This window comes from Physella acuta, unplaced genomic scaffold (genome assembly GCF_028476545.2).
Source record: "Physella acuta isolate Inbredline_101_S28 unplaced genomic scaffold, ASM2847654v3 ptg000225l, whole genome shotgun sequence".
Lineage (NCBI taxonomy): Eukaryota > Metazoa > Mollusca > Gastropoda > Physidae > Physella > Physella acuta.
Window position 1 is genome coordinate 1,339,928 of NW_026731744.1, and position 27,578 is coordinate 1,367,505.

Sequence of the window (27,578 nt, forward strand, 5' to 3'; positions counted from 1 at the left end):
AAAATTAAATAACACCATTTTATTGGAAGACTGTGTACACTTGCGATTATTTCTAAACATTTCACTGACAGACAATCGTCCGGAAATCTCCGGCCCAAAGCTGGGCGTACTTCCGGTTTTAGGATGCGCAGACCTCAAGTTGTTGTCACGGGCCTAGCGGTGCTTTGACCCTGTGGAGGGGCCGCATTATCTTCCCCCACGGTCGTGGAGCTTGGCCCTGTGGTCACCTCCTGTGTCTGCGTGCTGACTTCCGGTGGAGTGGCCGGCGTGGTCACGTTGCTGTCGGAAGGTTTGGTTGCCCCGGATGTAGCGTCGATTGTCTTCTGTGTTGTTGTGTAGGTGTCGTTGTTGCTGGCAGTGGTGGTGCCGTCTGTCCGGGCTGTAGCACCAGGGCTGGTCGTGCTTGATTGGTTGCTCCCCGTCGCGGTGCTCGTCTGCTCCGGTGGCGCCACTGTCGAGCCGTTTGAACTCTGGGATCTTGTCGTCTGCACGGAGGTTAGCGTGGTGACAGTGGATGGCGTGGTGGCAGTAGATGGTGTGGTGGCAGGCGTCTTGGCACCGTCAGGGCGCCTCTTGGCTAAACTCAACATGTATTTCCTAAACTCGGCCAGCGCAACGATACGCTTGAGGACTGCCTTGACCTTGGCTAAGTTCATCCGGGTGGCCCGGCACGTGGACTTGATTTTAGCTATGAACCGCTCGACGTCAAACTTATCGGTCAGCGGCACACGGCTGACGTAGGGCCGGTCAAAACTGCCGAGATATAAATAGCCGTCTTTCTCCATAGCCTGGAAGACAACATTGGTGTTTAGTCTACTGGTCTACTGATCTACTGATTGATCTACTGGTCTACTGACTGGTCTACTGGTCTACTGATCTACCGACTGATCTACTGATCTACTGATCTACTGGTCTACTGATCTACTGGTCTACTGGTCTACTGGTCTACTGATCTACTGGTCTACTGGTCTACTGATCTACTGACTGGTCTACTGGTCTACTGACTGGTCTACTGACTGGTCTACTGATCTACTGACTGATCTACTGGTCTACTGGTCTACTGATCTACTGACTGATCTACTGATCTACTGGTCTACTGGTCTACTGGTCTACTGGTCTACTGATCTACTGGTCTACTGGTCTACTGTTCTACTGGTCTACTGGTCTACTGACTGATCTACTGGTCTACTGATCTACTGGTCTACTGATCTACTGGTCTGCTGGTCTACTGGTCTACTGGTCTACTGATCTACTGGTCTACTGATCTACTGGTCTACTGGTCTACTGATCTACTGATCTACTGACTGGTCTACTGGTCTACTGACTGGTCTACTGGTCTACTGGTCTACTGATCTACTGGTCTACTGGTCTACTGGTCTACTGATCTACTGGTCTACTGATCTACTGGTCTACTGGTCGACTGACTGGTCTACTGACTGGTCTACTGGTCTACTGGTCTACTGACTGGTCTACTGACTGGTCTACTGGTCTACTGGTCTACTGATCTACTGGTCTACTGGTCTAATGACTGGTCTACTGGTCTACTGGTCTACTGGTCTACTGACTGGTCTACTGGTCTACTGGTCTACTGACTGGTCTACTGACTGGTCTACTGGTCTACTGGTCTACTGACTGGTCTACTGGTCTACTGACTGGTCTACTGACTGGTCTACTGGTCTACAGGTCTACTGACTGGTCTACTGGTCTACTGGTCTACTGACTGGTCTACTGGTCTACTGGTCTACTGACTGGTCTACTGGTCTACTGACTGGTCTACTGGTCTACTGGTCTACTGGTCTACTGACTGGTCTACTGGTCTACTGGTCTACTGGTCTACTGGTCTACTGATCTACTGGTCTACTGGTCTACTGACTGGTCTACTGGTCTACTGGTCTACTGATCTACTGGTCTACTGGTCTACTGACTGGTCTACTGGTCTACTTGTCTACTGGTCTACTGGTCTACTGACTGGTCTACTGGTCTACTGATCTACTGGTCTACTGGTCTACTGATCTACTGGTCTACTTTAGATAATGGTAAATTGATTAGACTATATAAAGCTGGATTAACCTTGAGTGGATGAAGCTTACCTCGCTTACTGCGGCCACTATACAAGTGGATGAAGCTTACCTCGCTTACTGCGGCCACTATACAAGTGGATGAAGCTTACCTCGCTTACTGCGGCCACTATACAAGTGGATGAAGCTTACCTCGCTTACTGCGGCCACTATACAAGTGGATGAAGCTTACCTCGCTTACTGCGGCCACTATACAAGTGGATGAAGCTTACCTCGCTTACTGCGGCCACTATACAAGTGGATGAAGCTTACCTCGCTTACTGCGGCCACTATACAAGTGGATGAAGCTTACCTCGCTTACTGCGGCCACTATACAAGTGGATGAAGCTTACCTCGCTTACTGCAGCCATAAGTGGATGAAGCTTACCTCGCTTACCGCGGCCATAAGTGGATGAAGCTTACCTCGCTTACAGCGGCCACTATACAAGTGGATGAAGCTTACCTCACTTACTGCAGCCACTATACAAGTGGATTAAGCTTACCTCGCTTACTGCGGCCTTGAGTGGATGAAGCTTACCTCGCTTACTGCAGCCACTATACAAGTGGATGAAGCTTACCTCGCTTACTGCAGCCACTAGTGGATGAAGCTTACCTCGCTTACTGCAGCCACTAGTGGATGAAGCTTACCTCGCTTACTGCAGCCACGAGTGGATGAAGCTTACCTCGCTTACTGCAGCCACTATACAAGTGGATGAAGCTTACCTCGCTTACTGCAGCCACTAGTGGATGAAGCTAACCTCGCTTACTGCGGCCACTATACAAGTGGATGAAGCTTACCTCGCTTACTGCAGCCACGAGTGGATGAAGCTTACCTCGCTTACTGCGGTCTTGAGTGGATGAAGCTTACCTCGCTTACTGCAGCCACTTTACAAGTGGATGAAGCTTACCTCGCTTACTGCAGCCACGAGTGGATGAAGCTTACCTCGCTTACTGCAACCACAAGTGGATGAAGCTTACCTCGCTTACTGCAGCCACTATACAAGTGGATGAAGCTTACCTCGCTTACTGCAGCCACGAGTGGATGAAGCTTACCTCGCTTACTGCAACCACAAGTGGATGAAGCTTACCTCGCTTACTGCGGCCACAAGTGGATGAAGCTTACCTCGCTTACTGCGGCCACAAGTGGATGAAGCTTACCTCGCTTACTGCGGCCACAAGTGGATGAAGCTTACCTCGCTTACTGCGGCCACAAGTGGATGAAGCTTACCTCGCTTACTGCGGCCACAAGTGGATGAAGCTTACCTCGCTTACTGCGGCCACAAGTGGATGAAGCTTACCTCGCTTACTTCGGCCACAAGTGGATGAAGCTTACCTCGCTTACTGCTGCCAGGAGTGAATGAAGCTTACCTCGCTTACTGCGGCCACCTGTTTGCCCGTGGGGTCCTGTAGAGAACGAATGATGTTCCCACCCTCGTCCAGCTCTACCACCATGCCGTACTTCTCGCTCATCTGGAGGATCTGGTCCATGGAGGACATCTGCAGGGTAGACAGGTCACATGTCATGTGGCCAGCGTAGGTCACATGTCCTGTGGCCAGCGTAGGTCACATGTCATGTGGCCAGCGTAGGTCAGATGTCATGTGGCCAGCGTAGGTCAGATGTCATGTGTCCAGCGTAGGTCACATGTCCTGTGGCCAGCGTAGGTCAGATGTCATGTGGCCAGCGTAGGTCACATGTCATGTGGCCAGCGAAGGTCAGATGTCATGTGGCCAGCGTAGGTCAGATGTCATGTGGCCAGCGTAGGTCAGATGTCATGTGTCCAGCGTAGGTCACATGTCCTGTGGCCAGCGTAGGTCAGATGTCATGTGTCCAGCGTAGGTCAGATGTCATGTGGCCAGTGTAGGTCAGATGTCATGTGGCCAGCGTAGGTCAGATGTCATGTGGCCAGCATAGGTCACATGTCATGTGGCCAGCGTAGGTCAGATGTCATGTGGCCAGCGTAAGTCAGATGTCATGTGACATTCAGTAGTGAAACACCATTACAATATGGAGGTCTGTACAAATCTACCTTTAGGTCTTACAAATCTACCTTTAGGTCTGTACAAATCTACCTTTAGGTCTGTACAAATCTACCTTTAGGTCTTACAAATCTACCTTTAGGTCTGTACAAATCTACCTTTAGGTCTGTACAAATCTACCTTTAGGTCTGTACAAATCTACCTTTAGGTCTGTACAAATCTACCTTTAGGTCTGTACAAATCTACCTTTAGGTCTGTACAAATCTACCTTTAGGTCTGTACAAATCTACCTTTAGGTCTGTACAAATCTACCTTTAGGTCTGTACAAATCTACCTTTAGGCTTTAGGTCTGTACAAATCTACCTTTAGGTCTGTACACATCTACCTTTAGGTCTGTACAAATCTACCTTTAGGTCTGTACAAATCTACCTTTAGGTCTGTACACATCTACCTTTAGGTCAGTACAAATCTACCTTTAGGTCTGTACAAATCTACCTTTAGGTCTGTACAAATCTACCTTTCGGTCTTACAAATCTACCTTTAGGTCTGTACAAATCTACCTTTAGGTCTGTACAAATCTACCTTTAGGTCTGTACAAATCTAGCTTTAGGTCTGTACAAATCTACCTTTAGGTCAGTACAAATCTACCTTTAGGTCTTACAAATCTACCATTAGGTCTGTACAAATCTACCTGTAGGTCTGTACAAATCTACCTTTAGGTCTGTACAAATCTACCTTTAGGTCTGTACAAATCTACCTTTAGGTCTGTACAAATCTAGCTTTAGGTCTGTACAAATCTACCTTTAGGTCAGTACAAATCTACCTTTAGGTCAGTACAAATCTACCTTTAGGTCTTACAAATCTACCATTAGGTCTGTACAAATCTACCTGTAGGTCTGTACAAATCTACCTTTAGGTCTGTACAAATCTACCTTTAGGTCTGTACAAATCTACCTTTAGGTCTGTACAAATCTACCTTTAGGCTTTAGGTCTGTACAAATCTACCTTTAGGTCTGTACAAATCTACCTTTAGGTCTGTACAAATCTACCTTTAGGTCTGTACAAATCTACCTTTAGGCTTTAGGTCTGTACAAATCTACCTTTAGGTCTGTACAAATCTACCTTTAGGTCTGTACAAATCTACCTTTAGGTCTGTACAAATCTACCTTTAGGTCTGTACAAATCTACCTTTAGGTCTGTACAAATCTACCTTTAGGTCTGTACAAATCTACCTTTAGGTCTGTACAAATCTACCTTTAGGCTTTAGGTCTGTACAAATCTACCTTTAGGTCTGTACACATCTACCTTTAGGTCTGTACAAATCTACCTTTAGGTCTGTACAAATCTACCTTTAGGTCTGTACACATCTACCTTTAGGTCAGTACAAATCTACCTTTAGGTCTGTACAAATCTACCTTTAGGTCTGTACAAATCTACCTTTCGGTCTTACAAATCTACCTTTAGGTCTGTACAAATCTACCTTTAGGTCTGTACAAATCTACCTTTAGGTCTGTACAAATCTAGCTTTAGGTCTGTACAAATCTACCTTTAGGTCAGTACAAATCTACCTTTAGGTCTTACAAATCTACCATTAGGTCTGTACAAATCTACCTGTAGGTCTGTACAAATCTACCTTTAGGTCTGTACAAATCTACCTTTAGGTCTGTACAAATCTACCTTTAGGTCTGTACAAATCTAGCTTTAGGTCTGTACAAATCTACCTTTAGGTCAGTACAAATCTACCTTTAGGTCAGTACAAATCTACCTTTAGGTCTTACAAATCTACCATTAGGTCTGTACAAATCTACCTGTAGGTCTGTACAAATCTACCTTTAGGTCTGTACAAATCTACCTTTAGGTCTGTACAAATCTACCTTTAGGTCTGTACAAATCTACCTTTAGGCTTTAGGTCTGTACAAATCTACCTTTAGGTCTGTACAAATCTACCTTTAGGTCTGTACAAATCTACCTTTAGGTCTGTACAAATCTACCTTTAGGCTTTAGGTCTGTACAAATCTACCTTTAGGTCTGTACAAATCTACCTTTAGGTCAGTACAAATCTACCTTTAGGTCTGTGCAAATCTCATTTTAGGTCTGTACAAATCTACCTTTAGGTCTGTACAAATCTACCTTTAGGTCTGTACAAATCTACCTTTAGGTCTGTACAAATCTACCTTTAGGCTTTAGGTCTGTACAAATCTACCTTTAGGTCTGTACAAATCTACCTTTAGGTCTGTACAAATCTACCTTTAGGTCAGTACAAATCTACCTTTAGGTCTGTGCAAATCTCATTTTAGGTCTGTACAAATCTAGCTTTAGGTCTGTACAAATCTACCTTTACGTCTGTACACATCTACCTTTAGGTCTGTACAAATCTAGCTTTAGGTCTGAACAAATCTACCTTTAGGTCTGTACAAATCTATCTTTAGGTCTGTACAAATCTACCTGTAGGTCTGTACAAATCTACCTTTAGGTCTGTACAAATCTACCTTTAGGTCTGTACAAATCTACCTTTAGGCTTTAGGTCTGTACAAATCTACCTTTAGGTCTGTACAAATCTACCTTTAGGTCTGTACAAATCTACCTTTAGGTCTGTACAAATCTACCTTTAGGTCTGTACAAATCTACCTTTAGGTCTGTACAAATCTACCTTTAGGTCTGTACAAATCTACCTTTAGGTCTGTACAAATCTACCTTTAGGTCTGTACAAATCTACCTTTAGGTCTGTACAAATCTACCTTTAGGTCTGTACAAATCTACCTTTAGGTCTGTACAAATCTACCTTTAGGTCTGTACAAATCTAGCTTTAGGTCTGTACAAATCTACCTTTAGGTCTGTACAAATCTACCTTTAGGTCAGTACAAATCTACCTTTAGGTCTGTACAAATCTACCTTTAGGTCTGTACAAATCTAGCTTTAGGTCTGTACAAATCTACCTTTAGGTCTGTACAAATCTACCTTTAGGTCTGTACAAATCTACCTTTAGGTCTGTACAAATCTACCTTTAGGTCTGTACAAATCTACCTTTAGGTCTGTACAAATCTACCTTTAGGTCAGTACAAATCTACCTTTAGGTCTGTACACATCTACCTTTAGGTCAGTACAAATCTACCTTTAGGTCTGTACAAATCTACCTTTAGGTCTGTACAAATCTACCTTTAGGTCTGTACAAATCTACCTTTAGGTCTGTACAAATCTACCTTTAGGTCTGTACAAATCTAGCTTTAGGTCTGAACAAATCTACCTTTAGGTCTGTACAAATCTATCTTTAGGTCTGTACAAATCTACCTGTAGGTCTGTACAAATCTACCTTTAGGTCTGTACAAATCTACCTTTAGGTCTGTACAAATCTACCTTTAGGCTTTAGGTCTGTACAAATCTACCTTTAGGTCTGTACAAATCTACCTTTAGGTCTGTACAAATCTACCTTTAGGTCTGTACAAATCTACCTTTAGGTCTGTACAAATCTACCTTTAGGTCTGTACAAATCTACCTTTAGGTCTGTACAAATCTACCTTTAGGTCTGTACAAATCTACCTTTAGGTCTGTACAAATCTACCTTTAGGTCTGTACAAATCTACCTTTAGGTCTGTACAAATCTACCTTTAGGTCTGTACAAATCTACCTTTAGGTCTGTACAAATCTAGCTTTAGGTCTGTACAAATCTACCTTTAGGTCTGTACAAATCTACCTTTAGGTCAGTACAAATCTACCTTTAGGTCTGTACAAATCTACCTTTAGGTCTGTACAAATCTACCTTTAGGTCTGTACAAATCTACCTTTAGGTCTGTACAAATCTACCTTTAGGTCTGTACAAATCTACCTTTAGGTCTTTACAAATCTACCTTTAGGTCTGTACAAATCTACCTTTAGGTCTGTACAAATCTACCTTTAGGTCTGTACAAATCTACCTTTAGGCTTTAGGTCTTACAAATCTACCTTTAGGTCAGTACAAATCTACCGCCAGTAATGTTTGGACGAGAAAAAAAGTTTATTGGAGCAGAACTACAGTTTGATCCCGCCTACTTAGCCCGTTACCATGGCAACCATCTCCCGCAGCTGTGGCTGGCTGGCGTACTCGTCAATCATGGAGGACATGTTTGCGTGCCGCGCCTGCGACATGGCCACCCAGTACGTCCCGCGCCCTGACGCCCTGATGTTGTCTGGAAGCCCCGGAAGGTTGGCAGCAAAGGTCGAGACCTGGAGCCATGTCTTGCCTGGTTTTAGACTCAGTCTAAAGGGAACAGTTAAACGTTAGATGGATGTTTTAGACTCTGTCTAAAGGTTTGGGAACATTTAAACGTTAGATGGATGTTTTAAAAAGTTCATTGCGTTAGCACCTGCACCTACTTGTGTTAGCCCCTGCACCTACTTGTGTTAGCCCCTGCACCTACTTGTGTTAGCCCCTGTGTTAGCCCCTACACCTACTTGTGTTAGCCCCTGCACCTACTTGTGTTAGCCCCTGTGTTAGCCCCTGTGTTAGCCCCTACACCTACTTGTGTTAGCCCCTGCACCTACTTGTGTTAGCCCCTGTGTTAGCCCCTGTGTTAGCCCCTACACCTACTTGTGTTAGCCCCTGCACCTACTTGTGTTAGCCCCTGTGTTAGCCCCTGTGTTAGCCCCTGCACCTACTTGTGCTAGCCCCTACACCTACTTGTGTTAGCCCCTGCACCTACTTGTGTTAGCCCCTGTGTTAGCCCCTGTGTTAGCCCCTACACCTACTTGTGTTAGCCCCTGCACCTACTTGTGTTAGCCCCTGTGTTAGCCCCTGTGTTAGCCCCTACACCTACTTGTGTTAGCCCCTGCACCTACTTGTGTTAGCCCCTGTGTTAGCCCCTGTGTTAGCCCCTGCACCTACTTGTGCTAGCCCCTGCACCTACTTGTGCTAGCCCCTGCACCTACTTGTGTTAGCCCCTGCACCTACTTGTGCTAGCCCCTGCACCTACTTGTGCTAGCCCCTACACCTACTTGTGTTAGCCCCTGCACCTACTTGTGTTAGCCCCTGTGTTAGCCCCTGTGTTAGCCCCTACACCTACTTGTGTTAGCCCCTGCACCTACTTGTGTTAGCCCCTGCACCTACTTGTGTTAGCCCCTGTGTTAGCCCCTGTGTTAGCCCCTGCACCTACTTGTGCTAGCCCCTGCACCTACTTGTGTTAGCCCCTGCACCTACTTGTGTTAGCCCCTGCACCTACTTGTGTTAGCCCCTGTGTTAGCCCCTGTGTTAGCCCCTGCACCTACTTGTGCTAGCCCCTGCACTTACTTGCGTATCCTGGCCCTGCCTGTCTCTGAGATGAGGAGAAACTCGTCTTTCGGCCCAAACTCCAGTCCGTTAGGGAAGGCCATCTTGTCCAGAACGACAATGGTTTTGTTGGACTTGTCGCTGTACGCCAGCAGTCTGAAATGTCACGTCAACCCCGTTACTGCAAGTAGCCAGTGGCGGATTAAGGTGGGAGGCTGAGAAGGCATCAGCCCAGGGCCCCAGTCTTTAGCAGCCTCTATCACGAATTTTCGCGTACAAACTATAGTAAACTTCAATTCATACGTTTTTTACAACGTGCACACCCTCTGGTATAAATATAAGCTGTCATTGCCTCATACACAGACTTTGTTTACTAAAAGCCGACACTTTCTTAAATATTATAGGTTGGGCCAACATAGGCTAGTGATTTAATGAAAGGGTTTTAGAAGCCCGCAAATTTTCTCTTATCCACGAAATTAAATTTTATTCGAATCAACGTTTTTTAGGGGGTGGGGGGTGGTATGGCTCAAGCCATAAGCTTATTTTTTTTTCTAAATTTACAAACACAAAACTATGACTGACACAAATCCACAAGCCTTGCTATGAAAATTGTGGGCGAGCCGTCATCGCTTTATGTCTGAGAAAGTTGATTTCATGTCATCTCTCCCTCCAATAATAAAAATCGTTTCGCGGCATTGAGATAAATTTTTTTGGTTGACCATTGAATATATTACAGCAGGCTAGTCTACTTTGTCAGATCTGCAAGTGTTAAGTCGACTTGTCACACAGCAACATCATACTAAGGTTACATGTCTATTGTAATCCTGCGCATTACACCGTCATAGATGATCAGGTAGGCTTTTGATACGCTTGAGCAAAAAGCAAAAGGTTTTTTTTTTAAGTTGTTGATTGTCCCTTATAATCAAAGACTTGTTTCGTTTGTTATTTTTAACATAAAGCACGTAGACCAGACACGAACCACTACACACGAACCACCAGACACGAACCACTACACATGAACCACCAGACACGAACCACTACACACGAACCACTAGACACGAACCACCAGACACGAACCACCAGACACGAACCACCAGACACGAACCACCAGACACGAACCACCAGACACGAACCACCAGACACGAACCACCAGACACGAACCACCACACACGAACCACCACACACGAACCACCAGACACGAACCACCAGACACGAACCACCAGACACGAACCACCAGACACGAACCACTACACACGAACCACCAGACACGAACCACCAGACACGAACCACCAGACACGAACCACCAGACACGAACCACCAGACACGAACCACCAGACACGAACCACCAGAACCACCAAAGAAAAGAATCCAACCTTCCAGTCGCCTCTCCCTCCAGCACGACGTACAAAAATTCCTTCCGCGACCACTTGGCGCTCGAGTCGGTGAACAAAATAGTTCCGTCTTTAGCCACGACCACGTCATTGATGAACTTGCACTTCCGGCCGTTGACAGGTGTCTCAGAAGAGTACAATGTCTGTACCTGCCCTGTGGGGGACAGGGGAGACTCAGGGAACACTACCATACTTGGTCACGTGACTCAGGGAACACTACCATACATGGCCACGTGACCGAGGGAACACTACCATACTTGGTCACGTGACTGAGGGAACACTACCATACTTGGTCACGTGACCGAGGGAACACTACCATACTTGGTCACGAGGGAGCACTACCATACTTGGTCACGTGACTGAGGGAACACTACCATACTTGGTCACGTGACTGAGGGAACACTACCATACTTGGTCACGTGACTGAGGGAACACTACCATACTTGGTCACGTGACTGAGGGAACACTACCATACTAAGTCACGTGACTCAGGGAACACTACCATACTTGGTCACGAGGGAACACTACCATACTTGGTCACGTGACTGAGGGAACACTACCATGGTCAAGTGACTGAGGGAACACTACCATACTTGGTCACGAGGGAGCACTACCATACTTGGTCACGTGACTGAGGGAACACTACCATACTTGGTCACGTGACTGAGGGAACACTACCATACTTGGTCACGAGGGAGCACTACCATACTTGGTCACGTGACTGAGGGAACACTACCATACTTGGTCACGTGACTGAGGGAACACTACCATACTAAGTCACGTGACTCAGGGAACACTACCATACTTGGTCACGAGGGAACACTACCATACTTGGTCACGTGACTGAGGGAACACTACCATACTTGGTCAAGTGACTGAGGGAACACTACCATACTTGGTCACGAGGGAGCACTACCATACTTGGTCACGTGACTGAGGGAACACTACCATACTTGGTCACGTGACTGAGGGAACACTACCATACTTGGTCACGTGACTGAGGGAACACTACCATACTTGGTCACGTGACTGAGGGAACACTACCATACTTGGTCACGTGACTCAGGGAACACTACCATACTTGGTCACGAGGGAACACTACCATACTTGGTCACGTGACTGAGGGAACACTACCATGGTCAAGTGACTGAGGGAACACTACCATACTTGGTCACGAGGGAGCACTACCATACTTGGTCACGTGACTGAGGGAACACTACCATACTTGGTCACGTGACTGAGGGAAAACTACCATACTTGGTCACGTGACTGAGGGAACACTACCATACTTGGTCACGTGACTCAGGGAACACTACCATACTTGGTCACGAGGGAACACTACCATACTTGGTCACGTGACTGAGGGAACACTACCATACTAAGTCACGTGATGTGCTACTGGGCGACCAATGAGGCACGGAATGTTGTGAACTTTGTTTCATATAGCGTTCTGTTGTGTACTTTTATAAAAACGTAAACAATGTGACATTGATTCATCTGACGTTTAAAAGTCTAACATTTTTGTATAGGTCTACAACATTACCAAATATGTCCATAGGTCCTGACCCTCAAACAATTCTTGATTCTCCCCCCTGCCCCTGTATGTTACCTGTAGAGGTACATGTTACCTGTAGAGGTGTTACCTGTAGAAGTGTATGTTACATGTAGAGGTGTAGGTTACCTGTAGAAGTGTATGTTACCCGTGGAAGTGTTACCTGTTTGTAGGTTGATTCTAAAGATGCCCTACCTGTAGAATGTTACCCGTGGAAGTGTTACCTGTTTGTAGGTTGATTCTAAAGATGCCCTACCTGTAGAATGTTACCCGTGGAAGTGTTACCTGTTTGTAGGTTGATTCTAAAGATGCCCTACCTGTAGAATGTTACCCGTGGAAGTGTTACCTGTTTGTAGGTTGATTCTAAAGATGCCCTACCTGTAGAATGTTACCCGTGGAAGTGTTACCTGTTTGTAGGTTGATTCTAAAGATGCCCTACCTGTAGAATGTTACCCGTGGAAGTGTTACCTGTTTGTAGGTTGATTCTAAAGATGCCCTACCTGTAGAATGTTACCCGTGGAAGTGTTACCTGTTTGTAGGTTGATTCTAAAGATGCCCTACCTGTAGAATGTTACCCGTGGAAGTGTTACCTGTTTGTAGGTTGATTCTAAAGATGCCCTACCTGTAGAATGTTACCCGTGGAAGTGTTACCTGTTTGTAGGTTGATTCTAAAGATGCCCTACCTGTAGAATGTTACCCGTGGAAGTGTTACCTGTTTGTAGGTTGATTCTAAAGATGCCCTTGGAGGAGTCAGCTACAACAAGCTGGCCGCTGTTGTCCACCCTCAGTCCCAGGGGTCGCCCACACTGGGACTCTCCGTCTGGGATATTAGATGATACATGACACTCCATTAGATGATACATGACACTCCATTAGATGATACATGACACTCCAGGAATGGCGACACTTGTTACTTAACCCCACCCCCCACCCCACAAATAGAAAACATGCTGAGGTGCTCGTACGTTTGCTGTAGCCCCCCGCCCCCACCCCCCATGTCTACTCACCTAGCACCTTCTAACGGAAATGAAACTTACTGCACGAGGCCGGGGCCATCCTGGCCACTGTCCTGACGCCACAGTCCGAGATGTCCACAATCCGGCCATCGGCCAGCCCAGTGTAGATATGGCCTGAGACATAAAGGTCAAAGGTCGCAGGTCTGGGCGGAGTTGTACTGACAGGTGTGGGCGGAGTTGTACTGACTTGTGTGGGCGGAGTTGTACTGACTTGTGTGGGCGGAGTTGTACTGACTTGTGTGGGCGGAGTTGTACTGACAGGTGTGGGCGGAGTTGTACTGACTTGTGTGGGAGGAGTTGTACTGACTTGTGTGGGCGGAGTTGTACTGACTTGTGTGGGCGGAGTTGTACTGACTTGTGTGGGCGGAGTTGTACTGACTTGATTGACAAACGCCACCTAATTCTGGTATTTATCAACACACGTCACACGTCCAATAGACCACTGACCCCTCTCGTCACAAAATGTCACACGTCCAATAGACCACTGACCCCTCTCGTCACAAAATGTCACACGTCCAATAGACCACTGACCCCTCCCGTCATATATCGTCACACGTCCAATAGACCGCTCCCGTCACAAAACGTCACACCTGACGGCAGACAGACACCCCACCTGGAAGTTTTACCTTTATGATAAACGAACGACTCCGGTCCTTTCAGTTCGCGCTCCTTGTAGCGTTCAGCGCTTGTTAGGATGTGATTTTTTTCCAGGGCTCCTGTGAGGTTGGGTGGGGCGCCACCTAAACTAAAAATTATTTTAAAAAAATAATTTTCCAGCCATACTCTTCTTCGTTCTTAATTTTAAAGGAATCCCCCCCCCCCTCCAACACAATTAAGTATACGTGTCAACTGGTTATGCGCCATTGAGGCCATTGATTCCGATTTCAGCCTGCTTTCCTTTTTGGATTTGCTTCCATAGCTTTGTCCAACGAAGAACAAACTACAAGGCAGCAGTTGTTTGATTTTGGAGTTGTCTCTCCTAGAAGAGTGGCTGTCCCCAGCTAACGAGCCTCATCTGCCCGAGGGTTCAAACGAGACTTTGGGTTCATAAATGTCGTCACACTCGTAAGGGGGGGGGGGGGATGTCCGTAATTTTGTGACGGTGTAATGAGGGGGGTGGGGGTTCAGAAGGTGTGACGTCACACCTCTGCATTACAAAAAAAGCCATGTCAGAAAACGAGCTTTAGCCGTTATTTCGCGCTTTAGAAAACTGTTTTAATAAATTGTAATAGGAATTGAATAAAATACTCTATGTTGGCAGAGTTCAGACAAGATTTTTTGAAAAATCTAGTATTTTAAGAAAAATTCAACTTCAATTTTGAGTGGGGGGGGGTGTAGGCTGAGGTGTGACGTCATTTTAGGGTGGGTGGCTTTTGTGACGATGTGTGATGGAGAAGGTCAAAATCGTCCGAAAAAGCGTGACGTCATTTATGGATGACCCCCTTTTCGGTTTTGCAACCATGAGCTTTACCGACTCGACCACGCCGACCCCATCAGCCAGAACATTCAATGAAATCTCTCTTAGAAAACCTAGACTCAACTTCCAATTCAAACATTATGGACTCATCGTATGCTCTATTCAACTACAGAAATTGCTGCACAATGCTGCATTAGATCCAAATGTTTTTTGAGGGGAGTTGAGACCAAAAGGTTGTCTCAAACTCAGGGGGGGGGGGAGGGAGGGATTCTTTTCAAATTTGTCACCTCATTTGTAACCGTTAACAACTACACAAGACATGCGCGGGAAGTTTGAATTTTTTTTTCTACACCAGTCAGGTATTGACAGATGACAGGTGATGGATGACGGATGACAGATGGCGGATGACAGATGGTGGATGACAGATGGTGGATGACAGATGACAGGTGGTGGATGACAAATGACAGATGGTGGATGACAGATGGTAGATGACAGATGGTGTATTACAGATGACAGATGGTGGATGACAGATGTTGTATGACAGATGGCAGATGGTGGATGACAGATGGTGGATGACAGATGGTAGATGACAGATGGTGAATGACAGATGGTGGATGACAGATGGTGGATGTCAGATGGTGGATGACAGATGGTGGATGTCAGATGGTGGATGTCAGATGGTGGATGTCAGATGGTGGATGACAGATGACAGATGGTGGATGACAGATGGTGTATGACAGATGGTGGATGACAGATGGTGGATGACAGATGACAGATGGTGGATGACAGATGACAGATGGTGTATGACAGATGGTGGATGACAGATGGTGGATGTCAGATGACAGATGGTAGATGACAGATGGTGTATTACAGATGACAGATGGTGGATGACAGATGTTGTATGACAGATGACAGATGGTGGATGACAGATGGTGGATGACAGATGGTAGATGACAGATGGTGGATGACAGATGGTGGTTGACAGATGGTGGATGTCAGATGGTGGATGACAGATGACAGATGGTGGATGACAGATGACTTACTCGTATTTGACGGCTGTCAGTTTTATCGCCCCGACGGTTCCGGCCAGGCAGACAATCAGAAGGGTCAGTTTGACCTTGGTCAGTTTGACCTCGGTCAGTGGGACGTGGTAGCGGATATTCATGGCTTGACGTCTGATAGAACAAACAACACCCGGTTAGGATACAACTGGTTATTACTACACCCGGTTAGGATACAACTGGTTATTACTACACCCGGTTAGGATACAACTGGTTATTACTACACCCGGTTAGGATACAACTGGTTATTACTACACCCGGTTAGGATACAACTGGTTATTACTACACCCGGTTAGGATACAACTGGTTATTACTACACCCGGTTAGGATACAACTGGTTATTACTACACCCGGTTAGGATACAACTGGTTATTACTACACCCGGTTAGAGCAATGCTGGTTAAAGACATCACATTAACACCCCTCCCTCCCCCCCTCAACTAAAATCAAACAGCCATATTTATCCACGGTATGGTGTATCAAGACATACGACACTACTCATTCCCACCCCCACCCATCCTCTACCAGTCCCAACCCCCACCCACCTTCTACCAGTACCAACCCCCACCCACCTTCTACCAGTACCAACCCCCACCCATCCTCTACCAGTACCAACCCCCACCCATCCTCTACCAGTACCAACCCCCACCCACCTTCTACCAGTACCAACCCCCACCCATCTTCTACCAGTACCAACCCCCACCCACCTTCTACTAGTACCAACCCCCACCCACCTTCTACCAGTACCAACCCCCACCCACCTTCTACCAGTACCAACCCCCACCCATCCTCTACCAGTCCCAACCCCCACCCACCTTCTACCAGTACCAACCCCCACCCACCTTCTACCAGTACCAACCCCCACCCACCTTCTACCAGTACCAACCCCCACCCACCTTCTACCAGTACCAACCCCCACCCACCTTCTACCAGTACCAACCCCCACCCACCTTCTACCAGTACCAACCCCCACCCACCTTCTACCAGTACCAACCCCCACCCACCTTCTACCAGTACCAACCCCCACCCATCCTCTACCAGTCCCAACCCCCACCCACCTTCTACCAGTACCAACCCCCACCCACCTTCTACCAGTACCAACCCCCACCCACCTTCTACCAGTACCAACCCCCACCCACCTTCTACCAGTACCAACCCCCACCCACCTTCTACCAGTACCAACCCCCACCCATCTTCTACCAGTACCAACCCCCACCCACCTTCTACTAGTACCAACCCCCACCCACCTTCTACCAGTACCAACCCCCACCCACCTTCTACCAGTACCAACCCCCACCCATCCTCTACCAGTCCCAACCCCCACCCACCTTCTACCAGTACCAACCCCCACCCACCTTCTACCAGTACCAACCCCCACCCATCCTCTACCAGTCCCAACCCCCACCCACCTTCTACCAGTACCAACCCCCACCCATCCTCTACCAGTCCCAACCCCCACCCACCTTCTACCAGTACCAACCCCCACCCACCTTCTACCAGTACCAACCCCCACCCACCTTCTACCAGTACCAACCCCCACCCACCTTCTACCAGTGCCAACCCCCACCCACCTTCTACCAGTACCAACCCCCACCCACCTTCTACCAGTACCAACCCCCACCCACCTTCTACCAGTACCAACCCCCACCCACCTTCTACCAGTACCAACCCCCACCCATCTTCTACCAGTACCAACCCCCACCCACCTTCTACTAGTACCAACCCCCACCCACCTTCTACCAGTACCAACCCCCACCCACCTTCTACCAGTACCAACCCCCACCCATCCTCTACCAGTCCCAACCCCCACCCACCTTCTACCAGTACCAACCCCCACCCACCTTCTACCAGTACCAACCCCCACCCACCTTCTACCAGTACCAACCCCCACCCACCTTCTACCAGTACCAACCCCCACCCACCTTCTACCAGTGCCAACCCCCACCCATCCTCTACCAGTACCAACCCCCACCCATCCTCTACCAGTCCCAACCCCCACCCATCCTCTACCAGTCCCAACCCCCACCCATCCTCTACCAGTACCAACCCCCACCCATCCTCTACCAGTACCAACCCCCACCCATCCTCTACCAGTCCCAACCCCCACCCATCCTCTACCAGTCCCAACCCCCACCCACCTTCTACCAGTACCAACCCCCACCCACCTTCTACCAGTACCAACCCCCACCCACCTTCTACCAGTGCCAACCCCCACCCATCCTCTACCAGTACCAACCCCCACCCATCCTCTACCAGTCCCAACCCCCACCCATCCTCTACCAGTCCCAACCCCCACCCATCCTCTACCAGTACCAACCCCCACCCATCCTCTACCAGTACCAACCCCCACCCACCTTCTACCAGTACCAACCCCCACCCAACCCCCACCCATCCTCTACCAGTACCAACCCCCACCCACCTTCTACCAGTACCAACCCCCACCCAACCCCCACCCAACCCCCACCCATCCTCTACCAGTACCAACCCCCACACATCCTCTACCAGTACCAACCCCCACCCACCTTCTACCAGTACCAACCCCCACCCACCTTCTACCAGTACCAACCCCCACCCAACCCCCACCCATCCTCTACCAGTCCCAACCCCCACCCACCTTCTACCAGTACCAACCCCCACCCACCTTCTACCAGTACCAACCCCCACCCACCTTCTACCAGTACCAACCCCCACCCAACCCCCACCCATCCTCTACCAGTCCCAACCCCCACCCACCTTCTACCAGTACCAACCCCCACCCACCTTCTACCAGTACCAACCCCCACCCACCTTCTACCAGTACCAACCCCCACCCATCCTCTACCAGTACCAACCCCCACCCACCTTCTACCAGTACCAACCCCCACCCACCTTCTACCAGTACCAACCCCCACCCACCTTCTACCAGTACCAACCCCCACCCATCCTCTACCAGTACCAACCCCCACCCACCTTCTACCAGTACCAACCCCCACCCACCTTCTACCAGTACCAACCCCCACCCACCTTCTACCAGTACCAACCCCCACCCACCTTCTACCAGTACCAACCCCCACCCACCTTCTACCAGTACCAACCCCCACCCACCTTCTACCAGTACCAACCCCCACCCATCCTCTACCAGTACCAACCCCCACCCACCTTCTACCAGTACCAACCCCCACCCACCTTCTACCAGTACCAACCCCCACCCACCTTCTACCAGTACCAACCCCCACCCATCCTCTACCAGTACCAACCCCCACCCACCTTCTACCAGTACCAACCCCCACCCACCTTCTACCAGTACCAACCCCCACCCATCCTCTACCAGTACCAACCCCCACCCACCTTCTACCAGTCCCAACCCCCACCCATCTTCTACTAGTACCAACCCCCACCCACCTTCTACCAGTGCCAACCCCCACCCATCCTCTACCAGTGCCAACCCCCACCCAACCCCCACCCAACCCCCACCCATCCTCTACCAGTACCAACCCCCACCCACCTTCTACCAGTACCAACCCCCACCCACCTTCTACCAGTGCCAACCCCCACCCATCCTCTACCAGTGCCAACCCCCACCCATCCTCTACCAGTACCAACCCCCACCCATCCTCTACCAGTGCCAACCCCCACCCAACCCCCACCCAACCCCCACCCATCCTCTACCAGTACCAACCCCCACCCACCTTCTACCAGTACCAACCCCCACCCACCTTCTACCAGTGCCAACCCCCACCCATCCTCTACCAGTGCCAACCCCCACCCACCTTCTACCAGTACCAACCCCCACCCATCCTCTACCAGTGCCAACCCCCACCCAACCCCCACCCAACCCCCACCCATCCTCTACCAGTACCAACCCCCACCCACCTTCTACCAGTACCAACCCCCACCCACCTTCTACCAGTGCCAACCCCCACCCATCCTCTACCAGTGCCAACCCCCACCCATCCTCTACCAGTACCAACCCCCACCCACCTTCTACCAGTACCAACCCCCACCCACCTTCTACCAGTGCCAACCCCCACCCATCCTCTACCAGTACCAACCCCCACCCATCCTCTACCAGTGCCAACCCCCACCCATCCTCTACCAGTGCCAACCCCCACCCATCCTCTACCAGTACCAACCCCCACCCATCTTCTACCAGTACCAACCCCCACCCATCCTCTACCAGTGCCAACCCCCACCCAACCCCCACCCATCCTCTACCAGTACCAACCCCCACCCAACCCCCACCCAACCCCCACCCACCTTCTACCAGTGCCAACCCCCACCCATCCTCTACCAGTGCCAACCCCCACCCACCTTCTACCAGTCCCAACCCCCACCCATCTTCTACCAGTACCAACCCCCACCCATCCTCTACCAGTGCCAACCCCCACCCAACCCCCACCCAACCCCCACCCATCCTCTACCAGTACCAACCCCCACCCACCTTCTACCAGTACCAACCCCCACCCACCTTCTACCAGTGCCAACCCCCACCCATCCTCTACCAGTGCCAACCCCCACCCATCCTCTACCAGTACCAACCCCCACCCACCTTCTACCAGTACCAACCCCCACCCACCTTCTACCAGTACCAACCCCCACCCACCTTCTACCAGTACCAACCCCCACCCACCTTCTACTAGTACCAACCCCCACCCACCTTCTACCAGTACCAACCCCCACCCACCTTCTACTAGTACCAACCCCCACCCACCTTCTACCAGTCCCAACCCCCACCCACCTTCTACTAGTACCAACCCCCACCCACCTTCTACCAGTCCCAACCCCCACCCACCTTCTACTAGTACCAACCCCCACCCACCTTCTACTAGTACCAACCCCCACCCACCTTCTACCAGTACCAACCCCCACCCAACCCCCACCCATCCTCTACCAGTCCCAACCCCCACCCACCTTCTACCAGTACCAACCCCCACCCACCTTCTACCAGTACCAACCCCCACCCAACCCCCACCCAACCCCCACCCACCTTCTACCAGTACCAACCCCCACCCACCTTCTACCAGTCCCAACCCCCACCCAACCCCCACCCAACCCCCACCCACCTTCTACCAGTACCAACCCCCACCCAACCCCCACCCACCTTCTACCAGTACCAACCCCCACCCAACCCCCACCCAACCCCCACCCATCCTCTACCAGTGCCAACCCCCACCCATCCTCTACCAGTACCAACCCCCACCCACCTTCTACCAGTACCAACCCCCACCCATCCTCTACCAGTACCAACCCCCACCCAACCCCCACCCATCCTCTACCAGTGCCAACCCCCACCCATCCTCTACCAGTACCAACCCCCACCCACCTTCTACCAGTCCCAACCCCCACCCACCTTCTACTAGTACCAACCCCCACCCATCCTCTACCAGTACCAACCCCCACCCATCCTCTACCAGTCCCAACCCCCACCCATCCTCTACCAGTACCAACCCCCACACATCCTCTACCAGTCCCAACCCCCACCCATCCTCTACCAGTACCAACCCCCACCCACCTTCTACCAGTGCCAACCCCCACCCATCCTCTACCAGTACCAACCCCCACCCATCCTCTACCAGTCCCAACCCCCACCAATCCTCTACCAGTCCCAACCCCCACCCATCCTCTACCAGTGCCAACCCCCACCCATCCTCTACCAGTACCAACCCCCACCCATCCTCTACCAGTCCCAACCCCCACCAATCCTCTACCAGTGCCAACCCCCACCCATCCTCTACCAGTCCCAACCCCCACCCATCCTCTACCAGTACCAACCCCCACCCATCCTCTACCAGTACCAACCCCCACACATCCTCTACCAGTACCAACCCCCACCCATCCTCTACCAGTGCCAACCCCCACCCATCCTCTACCAGTACCAACCCCCACCCACCTTCTACCAGTACCAACCCCCACCAATCCTCTACCAGTACCAACCCCCACACATCCTCTACCAGTCCCAACCCCCACCCATCCTCTACCAGTCCCAACCCCCACCCACCTTCTACAAATTCTCTGTGTTGGATTATTTCGAACTCTCCTCTTGTTGAAAAACACTTTAGATTAGTCTCTTTTGGATTAGTCTTTCTTGGATTAGTCTCTTTTGGATTAGTCTCTTTTGGATTAGTCTCTGATGATTTAATCTCCCTTTTCCGCACCGAGCAATAAGAAAAAGTGCACAATTTAATGATCATAAGAATTTAATGCATTTTTCAACATGGTTATAATATAACAGGGGACATGAATAACATTGGAAGTGATTTGATATTTCCAGAAGTTGATTCGCTGTTTCAGAAGTTGATTTGATATTTCCAGAAGTTGATTCGATATTTCCAGGGACAAGGTTAGATGATCGGACACGTTTCTTAAGGGTGTGGCTGCGGTTAGATGATCGGACACGTTTCTTAAGGGTGTGGCTGCGGTTAGATGATCGGACACGTTTCTTACGGGTGTGGCTGCGGTTTTTGAAGGCTTGAGGTTGCTGCAGTGCACGTGACTGGCGGCTGGGTGGGTGGGGATAGGATGTGAGCAGTGCTACTACACGGATATGTTGGTATGGGGGTCAAATGTTCCAGGGGTCAAGGATATGTTGGTATGGGGGTCAAATGTTCCAGGGGTCACGGATATGAAGAATCTGAAACCAGTCACGATTTACTATTTGAGCGTCTCAATATGATAAAACTTTTAAATGCTTGTTTAACGCAAACACCCCCCCCCCTCCACACACCCACAACCACATATTTTCTCAGTTCGAATCATAGAACGTGGTGTAAAAATACCCCCCCCCCCCCTCCACACACCCACAACCACATATTTTCTCAGTTCGAATCAAAGAACGCGGTGTAAAAATAACCGGTTACTGCTGGAGTCCTCATTAGTCGCGGGATTCAAAGAACTCAGTCACTCTTTAATCTGTGATGCGTGACGGGCCATCGCTGCCCGCCCCATAAATACATCGAAGGCTGGTGGGGGACACAGCAGACGGTGACAAGGACGGATGTTGTCGTGTCTCCAGTTGATCTCTCGCGTCAAAAATGGTGGAGCTGACATACTTTTCCACGTCCGTCTTCCCGGCAGTAAGGACAATGTGAGATTCGGTAGCACAAAAATAATGGCGGATTGTACAACTCCATTTTGCCATCACAAAAATAATGGTGCATTGTACAACTCCATTTTGCCATCACAAAAATAATGGTGCATTGTACAACTCCATTTTGCCATCACAAAAAGAACATCGTCGGCATGAGATTTTTTTTTTGAGTGATTTTTTTACCATCTTTTATTTAACCTGATTTACCGCCCCTATATCTGTCGCTTGTCTGGGTCGAAACTTGCGACCAAAATAATTTATTTTTTACCCCTTTTCTACAGAACTGATTTTTTTTCTCAAACTTGACAGATAAGTCAAGACCAAATGACAATGCAAGCTTTGAAAGAGGGGCCTAATTAGACGTTTAATTAATTTTTTAAACATCAATTAAAGATTGCAATATAAGGTGGTAACTATTGTATGCACCATTATACACATATTCGGCGCGTTATTTAAATGGTGGTTCTTTTTTTGAAGAATGTCATTTATTCATTGGAAAACTTTGATTCATTCTTTTAAAAACAATTGAAGAATGTCATTTATTCATTGGAAAACTTTGATTCATTCTTTAAAAAACAACTAAGTATCCACTCTAATTGGCTTATATTGCATTTAAGGGGTCGTCCATAAATGACGTCACACTCGTAGGGGGGAGGGGGTCCGTAATTTTGTGAAGGTGTGTGATGAGGGGGAGGGGGGTGGTGGTTCAGATTGTGTGACGTCACACTTTCATTATAAAAAATCAATGTTAGAAAACGAGTTTTAGCCCTTATTTCGCGTTTTAGAAAATGGTTTTAATAAATTGTTATATGAATTGATTGAAATACTCTAAGTTGAGAGAGTTCAGACAAGATTTTGGAAAAATATCGATCTTTTAAGAAAAATTCAACATCATTTTTGAGGGGGGGGGGGTGTAGGCTGATGTGTGACGTCATTTTAGGGGGAAGTCTGGCTTTTTGTGACGACGTGTGACGAAAGGGAGGGGGGAGTTAAAAATCGTCAAGAAAAAGCGTGACGTCATTTATGGATGGCCCCCAAGAGCTAGTTAAATAAAAACCTATTTTAAAAATGCGTAAAAAACGATTTAATAACAAACTTTTATATAATTAAAAAAAAAACGTTTACTAAAAGGTGAAAATAAATGATTATCTTTAAATATATAATAATACACTACTATTTGAATAACTGTAAAGAAAAGCGTGGAAAATCATTTATTTTATCCTTTTTGGTGCATTATTACGTAAATGCTTGTTATTAAAACGTTTTTTATGCAATTTATGCAGAGTTTGAGGCTACATTTCTATTTATTTTCATCAAGCCTAAGTTAAAACCAGATCTTTCATTTTCGTAAGATAAACATTGATTAGCTGTACAGGAACTCGGTGATCGATAGTTCTTTGTTTACAAAACTTTGCAGATAAAGTTTTTAAATAACGTGATGCTATTTTAAACCACATGATCTAGTTCTGCCACTTTTACTCTCTCGTATACTAAGTATAGAGGATGTATTGGAATCGTGCAAAAAAAAAAAAAATCGAGATCTTCACAGATCTCGACGTTTTACACCTCCCTGACAGAGTTTCTTCCAGGCATCTCTTCCAGGCATGCCCCCCCCCCCCCGAAGAAAGTTTACCGCCCCCCCCCCCCGAAAATTTCAAGTGCCCCCCCCCCCCCCCCCCCCGGAGAAATAAGTCTGGAAGAAACACTGCTCCCTTAGTCGAAAAAAAAACATAGTTTAGCAATCTTGTCCGTATGTATGTATGCGTGTGTGTATGTGTGTCTGTAAACACGATAACTTGAGTACCGTTACAGCTAGGTTGATGAAATTTCATATATAAGTATTGAAATTGAATTTGAAGTTCTGTTACAACTTTTCAGCGATTTCTGGTAACCGGAATCGGAACTTATTCTACTTTCAATTTTTCAAAAGCATATAGATTTCTAACTTGAGTACTGTTTCTGATAGATAAGTAAAATTTCACATGTAAGTAAAAGATCTAATTCTCTGCTTTCTGTCAAATTTTGAGTCATTTCCGTTGACCGGAAGTAGTAATTTTTGCTATTTCCGATTTCTCAAAAAAAAAACGCATGTGAATTTATAAAGTACTAATAATATTCCGCACTATTATGCACATTTTATTTGGGGTTCACTAAGTGTGCAATTCTTTTTCTACCAGATTTTATTTAAAACAATAAAATATATTCTATTTTTAAAAGTTTAAGTATTTAAAATGGATTAAAAATCATGTCTATATCCCGAGTTGCCATATAAGAAAATTCGAGAAATTTTACGGGGGATCACTCCCGGTTTATTTAAAATTGTACTTAGTTACCAAAAATTCTAAAACGTCAAATACATCCAATTTTTTTAAAGTCCGAAAAAAAAATCAAACAGTCAGGAATTTATAACCCTATTAATTTTAATTACACAGCGCATGGCTTTTTAAAAATATTTGATGGGCTTCTCGAATACCTTTAAGATTATTCTCGCTTGGGTCCATTAATTCATAAAAAAATTAATAAGGCATCTAATTAAGTCAAATAATTATAATGTCATATTGCATTGTCTTCAAGTCTTGACCCACGTGTCAACTTTGAAACGAATCTGTCAGTTTGAAGTGCTTGAAATTTCGCTCACCCGTTTCGATGTATGACGACAGAGGAAGCAAGTTAAATAAAAGCTAGTAAAAAGCTTGTAATAAAAGCTTATAAAAACGTTCATAACAACGTTTTTTAGGCACGAAAAAGAATAAATTATGAGTTTCTTTAAATATAAAAATGGCACACTGTTTATAAATTAATAAAGAAAAGGCGGGTCGACTTTTGCATCTTGAAAAAGTTTGGATGTCCTTCTATAAATATAAATAGATGATAGCGGATAGAGTGGGGCGCCTTGGGAGCAGATGATTAAGGGCGCCAACAATAATTTTAAAAAGTCCCTATGAGTTTAGATTGTGTGCTCATGCTCAAGTCAAATAAATACTGAGTCAGTGACCGATGACAACTTTGTCCGTATGTGCTGTAAGAGAGAGGGCACAAAACTGACCGTTCGGCTCGGGCACCGGAATGGGTCATTGTCCCTCTGTTTCTAGCAGCTGGGTCTGTGCACGGAGTAGCCAGTGATATAAATATAACAGCACACTCATGTATAAATATAACAGCACACTCATGTATATACACAATGTTTGATAGCAGGCTGAGATCTTTAAAAAGCTGCAATACAACGATGTTTTAACGAAACAAAACGAATGAATGAAACAATCCTTTCTTTTCAGACGGTTGTTGTTGTATAACCCATTGTGCGGTTCTCAAACAACATTTATCACGTGGTCGTCAATAATATTTCAGTGGCCACGCTGGACTGATGTTACTGACACTGTGACCATCACGTGACCATCACGTGGCCATCACGTGACCATCACGTGATCATCACGTGACCATCATGAGATCATTAGTGTTGAGTCTAGCCACTAGGTTGCAAAAAAATGAGCATTGATTGATATCATGCTTTAAATTTGCCAGAAAATCTATGCGTACTTACAATGCAAGTTAGTGATATTCTTCAATGTGCCAGAAAATCTATGCGTACTTACAATGCAAGTTAGTGATATTCTTCAATGTGCCAGAAAATCTATGCGTACTTACAATGCAAGTTAGTGATATTCTTCAATGTGCCAGAAAATCTATGCGTACTTACAATGCAAGTTAGTGATATTCTTCAATGTGCCAGAAAATCTATGCGTACTTACAATGCAAGTTAGTGATATTCTTCAATGTGCCAGAAAATCTATGCGTACTTACAATAAAAGTTAGTGATATTATTCAATGTGCTAGAAAATCTATGCGTACTTACAATGCAAGTTAGTGATATTATTCAATGTGCCAGAAAATCTATGCGTACTTACAATAAAAGTTAGTGATATTATTCAATGTGCCAGAAAATCTATGCGTACTTACAATGCAAGTTAGTGATATTCTTCAATGTGCCAGAAAATCTATGCGTACTTACAATAAAAGTTAGTGATATTATTCAATGTGCCAGAAAATCTATGCGTACTTACAATGCAAGTTAGTGATATTCTTCAATGTGCCAGAAAATCTATGCGTACTTACAATAAAAGTTAGTGATATTATTCAATGTGCCAGAAAATCTATGCGTACTTACAATAAAAGTTAGTGATATTATTCAATGTGCCAGAAAATCTATGCGTACTTACAATGCAAGTTAGTGATATTCTTCAATGTGCCAGAAAATCTATGCGTACTTACAATGCAAGTTAGTGATATTCTTCAATGTGCTAGAAAATCTATGCGTACTTACAATGCAAGTTAGTGATATTCTTCAATGTGCCACAAAATCTATGCGTACTTACAATGCAAGTTAGTGATATTCTTCAATGTGCCAGAAAATCTGTGCGTACTTACAATGCAAGGTAGTGATATTCTTCAATGTGCCAGAAAATCTATGCGTACTTACAATGCAAGTTAGTGATATTCTTCAATGTGCCAGAAAATCTATGCGTACTTACAATGCAAGTTAGTGATATTCTTCAATGTGCTAGAAAATCTATGCGTACTTACAATGCAAGTTAGTGATATTCTGCTAGATCTAACCCACTGGATTAGGCAAACGTTGAATTCCGTGGGCTCTGGTGGTTACTTCCCCTGACTAGATCATGACCGGCATTCATCAAGTGCTGTGGGGACGGACAAGGCGAGGCGTGCTGTCACAGCGCTCCCCTTACCTACTCTACCTTCCTGTTGTCTCCACTACTGCCCCCCCCCCCCCCCCCCCAACTGTT

General features: G+C 47.0%; 1 protein-coding gene across 4 annotated transcripts; it reads right to left on the reverse strand.

The window, feature by feature from the left end:
* On the reverse strand, positions 1-27,515 carry LOC131937908 (adipocyte plasma membrane-associated protein). Of its 4 annotated transcripts, none has more exons than XM_059295627.1 (10): positions 27,358-27,515; positions 15,693-15,824; positions 13,859-13,977; positions 13,254-13,346; positions 12,929-13,036; positions 10,647-10,818; positions 9,295-9,429; positions 8,073-8,268; positions 3,426-3,554; positions 1-788 (listed from the first exon to the last, which is right to left on the reverse strand). In XM_059295627.1, exons 2-10 carry the CDS (start codon positions 15,812-15,814, stop codon positions 135-137), a joined length of 1,728 nt encoding a protein of 575 aa, XP_059151610.1. In that variant the 5' UTR covers positions 15,815-15,824; positions 27,358-27,515; the 3' UTR covers positions 1-134. The 4 variants fall into 4 exon arrangements, with proteins under 4 accessions (XP_059151610.1, XP_059151611.1, XP_059151613.1 ...); XM_059295628.1 differs by lacking the exon at positions 27,358-27,515 and adding an exon at positions 26,578-26,596; XM_059295630.1 differs by lacking the exon at positions 27,358-27,515 and adding an exon at positions 26,318-26,386.
* Between the last annotated feature and the right edge of the window lie 63 nt (positions 27,516-27,578).